The sequence below is a fragment of the Mytilus trossulus genome, chromosome 3, assembly GCF_036588685.1.
Source record: "Mytilus trossulus isolate FHL-02 chromosome 3, PNRI_Mtr1.1.1.hap1, whole genome shotgun sequence".
Taxonomy (NCBI): Eukaryota; Metazoa; Mollusca; class Bivalvia; order Mytilida; family Mytilidae; genus Mytilus; species Mytilus trossulus.
In genome coordinates, this window is record NC_086375.1 from 64192374 (window position 1) to 64198840 (window position 6467).

Genomic DNA, 6467 nt, shown 5'->3' on the forward strand with positions numbered 1-6467 from the left:
TTTGTATAGATTATTCATGGAAAATCAAATTTTGGGTGATAAAACGAAACCGTACTATAAGAACTTTAAGATAAAATGTGAGAATATTGCTCTTATAACATGCTTTCAGATAAGCAAAAGAAAAATGGGGTCACCGAACTTGTTTTCTTGCTACATATCGAAATAGGTAAATTCATAACACTTTCTATTGTAAAAATGACTATCTGAGTTATCTCCCCTTATTTGGCAAAGTTTGAAAAAATTGAATTTAAGGTGGCTCGTGGGTACAAAAATTTTAGCAAAAAGTTAAACCTTTCTTTTTTCATTATAAATTTTATTTATTACACTTTTAGTAGTTACTTTATGATATGGTACAAAAAAAAAAAAAAAAAAAATATTTGGTTTGGCCCCAGATATCTTTAAAACTGAAGAAGCTCCAAATTATCTCCCTTTGGTGCAAAAATGCCATTTTATGGCCTTAAATTTGAAATATCTTTTTTAACTCATCGGTGACCTATATTTTTTATTATTGTTTTCAAATAATCTGTACATAAACCAAATAATTGTAAAAATTAAGAGATTTCTTATATTAGGTTATTTTTTTATTTCGATATTTCCTCTTTTTCTCCTATCAGTTCAACAGTAAAAAAGGACATTAACAAAAATGTATGCTTCTTCCAGAGGCAGATTTCAGCTTAAATAAACAGTGACCCCATTTTTTTATTTCATTTTTCTGTAAGTATATGATAAAGTTCATTTATGAAAAAATATAGCGAAATCCTATATAAGAAAAAAAAATCATTTATACCCAGGATCCTCCTTAATCCTCTTGCTGCCAAAGGGACATTTATGGCTTCTACACACAAATCTTGTTGATTGTGTAGAACGTCAAAGGTCCATTGTAACGTCACAATACTCAGGGGCACTGGCAACGTCAAAAGACGGCGTCAAAAGGACGATTTTGGCGGGAATGAAGCAAACTGAATAAAATGCTTTAAAAGTATACTTAAAACGGATGTTAAGAAATGATAAAGGATCATAAGCTTGTTAGTACTATAATACCAACTTTACTAATTAACTAGTTTGTCATTTTTATGTAAAATGTTGCATTCTTTCGAGAAATTTGTTTTACGTTTTTTTCGAACATCTATCAGAATATCTCCAGAATATAAATCAATAATCGTATTCCTAGAAAATAACCACAAAAAGGTAACTGCTATACTTGATTAAGCGAAATAATAATATTCATTCACAATACACCATACACGCTTTATTTAAAAGAACTGGATAATTTATTTAGGGCTCAAATACCACGATTGAAATCTCAGTATTTTTTGGATGAAAGCACACACATGTTAACCGATGTAGAATCTACTTGTATTGCCATACGAAATTTCAATACATTTTAAACCTGTTTTATCATGGAAGCACTGACTTAAAAATACATGTTTTCATTCGAAATGGGGATGTTAATATAAATGATCATAAATGTGTAGTAGACACAAATTTTAATGATTTCTATTCCTATCATAGATATTCTTTCCCAGTGAAAAACTCTTTTTTCTGGCATTCCTGACAGATCCTTTACTTTGTAGGACCCACAGCGCAATAGATTTATTGTATATTGAATTTCAGACGTCCTCAATATTGCATGAAATATTGTCCACTGAACGCTGAGAAGAAAACAGTTTTTCAATTAACAGATTTTAAAGCGGATAATTCGTGTATGCCAATTACAGTGTGTACTATATCATAGTAAATGAAAATGAATTATTATTGATTCAGGTTCACTTGTGGACGATAGTATACGAATTAAAAAAAAACATAGTAAAAACGTGGGGAGAAATTAATTTACAGTACTTTAGTATTTACCACTGCAATTATGTTAAAACAACGAATGGAAGTTTTTAACGACCTTGACTGGCTATACAGCCCTTGCACGGTCGGTTATGTTAAAACACACAATTTTCTATATTTATAGTATAACTTAAATCGCCGTATTTGAATATGAAAAATAAGACAACGCGTGCGCACTCGTTTAATCCATGCGTCGTTCGGTCACAAGTTGTCTTATTTTTTATATTCAAATACGGCGATTAGTTAGACTGTTTATTACATTGGCTATTAATGGCTTTTTTTTTTATGAAATTAATGCAGAAAATGTAAGGAACTATATTATTTTCCTACGCATTCACAAATTGTTTTGATCTGACGTTATCGACGTCTTGACAATGCCTATTGTTGTATGACGTCAGAGAGTGAAATAACCACGTTTGTTTCACATGTGAAATTATCGGTTTTTATTCAACTGGGAAATCAATGTAATTCATTGCAACCAATGTAATAATCATATTTAAAGTCTTTTACATCATTTATATACAACACTCAAAATTTGCACATTTCATCAAATATATAGACCAAAGATATCTGCTTATTCAAAATCCAAGATGGAGGAAGACACCCGAGCCACATTAAGTCTAAACTGACAAAATCACAATAATAAAAGCAGGCAATAATTTCTGAATTTACTGTAGTTTGTTTATTTATGGCATAACAACACACCCAAACAGCACTTTATCAAAAACCAATAAGTAAGATTCATTAAAAGCATAAATGTAACTACTACATAACAATTGATGGTACATGTATGCATATTTCACAGAATTTTATATAAAAACCAGGTGAGATCATCTAAGATATAACCAATAACAATCATACTTTCATTTTTTTATATCTTGTAGCCAGTGCCCCTTTAAACTGGTTTAATTCTAATATGAATTAAAGTGTAATTATTATTGTTCATTAAACAGTAATTGTGATTGTGTTGACTGTTGTGTAGATTGTTCTGTAGATGAAGAAGTAGGTTGAGTAGACTGTAGGGAAGAAGAGGTCAGCTGTGAACAATCTAGGGTGTCTATAACTTTAATCTTTTTTGAAATTTTATTTAAATCAGTGTTAATTTTTCTTTTATATTTTGAAAGCAAATTTTGAACATTTTTATCCACAGCAATTGCTTTTCCATTAACATTTACATTAATTGAAATACAAAAATCATCTTCTCTTCTCATTCTTAAGTCCTTGGCCTCCATACAATACTCTACAAACATGGTCGGCACATGGCCTTTCTTCAGATTAATATCTGAAATAAAAATTAAGGGACATAAAAAGTGTATTTGTGATGTATTTTCAGTATTAATAAACTTAAAATTGTAAAATTAAAACATTTTAATAACTTATATAAACTCGACTAAATTCCATGCTTAATTTCTAGCATTTTGTTTATGTTCATAACTTTTAGTTGAGGCAAAGTTAAGTTAGAGAACAGCAACTAAAAATCCAGCAAATTTTCCCTATGTAAAGGGACTTCTCTAGTTCTTCATTAATTTATCTCTTTCTTTTATTGTACAAAAAAAAGTTTAATCAATTGTGGTTAGTTTGATCTCAGTCCTTCATTGGTCAAAATCCGATTATGACTTCAAACTTTCTTGCTTTTCTCTGAAATTCCTATTGTGACGGCATGAAACAAGAGGCTCTCAAGAGCCTGAATCGCTCACCTTAATTTTTTTGGTTAAATCTCTCATCAATGATTATTTTGGCTTTTCAATTTATTTAAATGTTCTTTGAATCGTCCTATTTTCTTCAAAAGCAAAAAAAAATCATTTTCTCCTATGTTCTATTTTGGCCATAGGAGCTATGTTTCTTGACATACAAGGAAATGAAATATAAAATTTATACTAGATACTCTGAAACTCATTTAGCCTAAGTTTGGCTGAAATTGATACAGCAGTTTCAAAGGAGAAGATTTTTTAAAGTAAGTCAACATGATGAACAAATTGTGTAAAAAGTCTTTAAAGGGCAATAACTCCTCTAGGGGTCAATTGACAATTTTGGTCAAATTGACTTATTTGTAGATCTTACTTTGCTTAACATTTTTGCTATTAACAGTTGATCTGTATCTATAATAGTATTCAAGATAATAACCAAAAACTGCAAAATTTCTTTTAAATCGTCAATTCAGGGGCATTATACCTGAAAAACCAGTTACCCAATTCGGCTGAAAATTACAGGAAAGGTAGACCTTGAGCTAATAAATACTTTAACATATTGTCTTATTTGGTCTAAATGCTTGAGTTTTTGAGATATAAGCCAAAAACTGAATTTGACCCCAATGTTCTATTTTAAGTAACGGCGGCCATGTTTTTTGACGGATCACAAATCAAAGCACACACTTTGCAGGATAATCTAAGGAACAATCGTGTTAAGTTTTAACCAAATCCATTCAGTAGTTTCAGAGGAGAAGATTTTTTAAAGTTAGCAAATATGATAAACAAATTGTGAAAAATTGTCATTAAAGGACAATAACCCCTTAAGGGGTCAATTGACAATTTTGGTCATATTAACTTATTTGTAGATCTTACTTTGCTTATCATTTTTGCTGTTTACAGTTTATCTTTATCTATAATAATATTCAAGATAATGACCAAAAACTGGAAAATTTCCTTAAAATTACCAATTAAGTGGCAGCAACCCAACAACAGGTTTTTTGATTCATCTGAAAATTTCAGGGCTGATAGATGTTGACCTAATGAACAATTTTACCCTTTGTCAGATTTGCTCTAAATGCTTTCGTTTTTGAGATATAAGCCAAAAACTGCATTTGACCCCTATGTTCTATTTTAAGTAACGGCGGCCATGTTTTTTGACGGATCAAAAATCGAAGCGCACATTTTGTGCAGGATATACTAAGGAACAATCATGCTAAGCTTCATATAAATCCATTCAGTAGTTTCAGAGGAGAAGATGTTTGAAAAATTGTTAACGACGACAGACGACGACGACGACGGACGCCAAGTGATGAGAAAAGCTCACATTGGCCTTTTAGGCCAGGTGAGTTAAAAAGGACACCATGTCTGATAATGTCACATAAAAAGAACACATCTTTTTGCAGATCATTCGAAAAGAAGGAAAAATTTGCCTGCATAATGTTAAAAAATCATTACAGAAACAGATTCCACCACCAAATCTCATGTAATACGATATTTATCCACTCTCGACATTGAAATAGAAATATTTAAAACGTTAGGGCAATCCTTTTGTTTTAAATTTGAAAATTTAACTATCTCAAGTGGATAAATATTGTATTACACTCGATGCCTAGGTAGAATCTATATACAAGTCTAAAACAGTAAAAGTGACACCACCAAATTTCAAACTTGATATGTGTTTTGTGCACAAGTTTCATATTATTTGATTGATGAAAATTCAAGAGAAAACAGAAATGTAAAAATCAACAAGTTTTCAGTTTGTACAGGGACATATCTCTATAACAGTAAAAGTGATGCAACCAAAATTCAAACTTTTATTTTAAGGTAATACACATTGTGTATCAGTTTCATTACATTTGATTGAGGCAAACAAAAGTTGTAGAACGGAAACTCAGCAATTTTTCCATTGGTTAAGGGGCACATCTCTCTGTATTTTGAAAATGTGTAAAACTTCATGCCTTCTTTTTCTATGGAGGGGGGGGGGGGGGGGGGGGGGCTAGATGCTTTTCAGATCCTGTGTCACACACCTTGGATCCTGTGTCACACACCTTGGTCTATGCTGACTGTAAAGGGTAATAACTCTTTGTTGACTTATTTGCAGATTTTATTTTGCAGAACATTATTGCTGTTTACAGTTTATCTATATCTATAAAAATATTCCATATAATAACCAAAAATGGCAAAATTTCCTTAAAAATTACCAATTAAGGGGCAGCAACCCCACAACTAATTGTATGATTCGTTTGAAAATTTCAGGGCAGATAGATCTTCACTTGATAAAAAATTTAACCCAATGTCAGATTTGCTCTAAATGCTTTGTTAAGACAAAATCTACATATTAACCCTATATTCTCAGTCAACAAGCTGAGTGGCAGCCCTGGCAGCCCCGGCTTGTAAAATTGCTCTCTGGCCTGTAAAAATCATATCTACAGGCCAACAGAATCTAACTAAAAATTAAAAAAATTGAGGTCCGGGTCTGTAGATTTAACAGTTCATGTGAAGACTGCATTCTATTTTTAGCCATGGCTTCCATCTTGGTTTGTTTGGCCTGGTCAACCAACACATTTTTAAACTAGATACCGCAATGATGATCGTGGCCAAGTTTGGTTAAATTTGGCCCAAAAGTTTCAGAGGAGAAGATTTTTGTAAAAGTAAATGACCATGGACGCATAGTAATGAAAAAATCTTATAGGCCAGGTGAGCTAATAAAAATCTAAAAGGATTGCATATTTTTTTTTAATTATATTTACCCAAAAAATCATCTATTTTACTTGTGTGCTGTTCATACAACAACTCTGTCTCCTCCCAATCCTCAGACTCAGTTATATTTACAAATATCTTCTTCAGTTGTGCTTTCTTCTTCTCTGTCTCTATCAACCCAGATACTGTGTTGATAGAAACAGAGGAATCTACCATTCTCATGTATGACACAAGGCAAGATGA

The 6467-nt window shown here is 31.6% G+C and overlaps 1 protein-coding gene across 1 annotated transcript; it reads right to left on the minus strand.

The window, feature by feature from the left end:
• Positions 1-2332: 2332 nt before the first annotated feature.
• LOC134709634 (uncharacterized) lies at positions 2333-6467 on the minus strand. Its single transcript, XM_063569784.1, has 2 exons — positions 6275-6467; positions 2333-3118 (listed from the first exon to the last, which is right to left on the minus strand). The coding sequence occupies exons 1-2, from the start codon at positions 6444-6446 to the stop codon at positions 2772-2774; spliced, it is 519 nt and encodes a 172-aa protein (XP_063425854.1). The 5' UTR covers positions 6447-6467; the 3' UTR covers positions 2333-2771.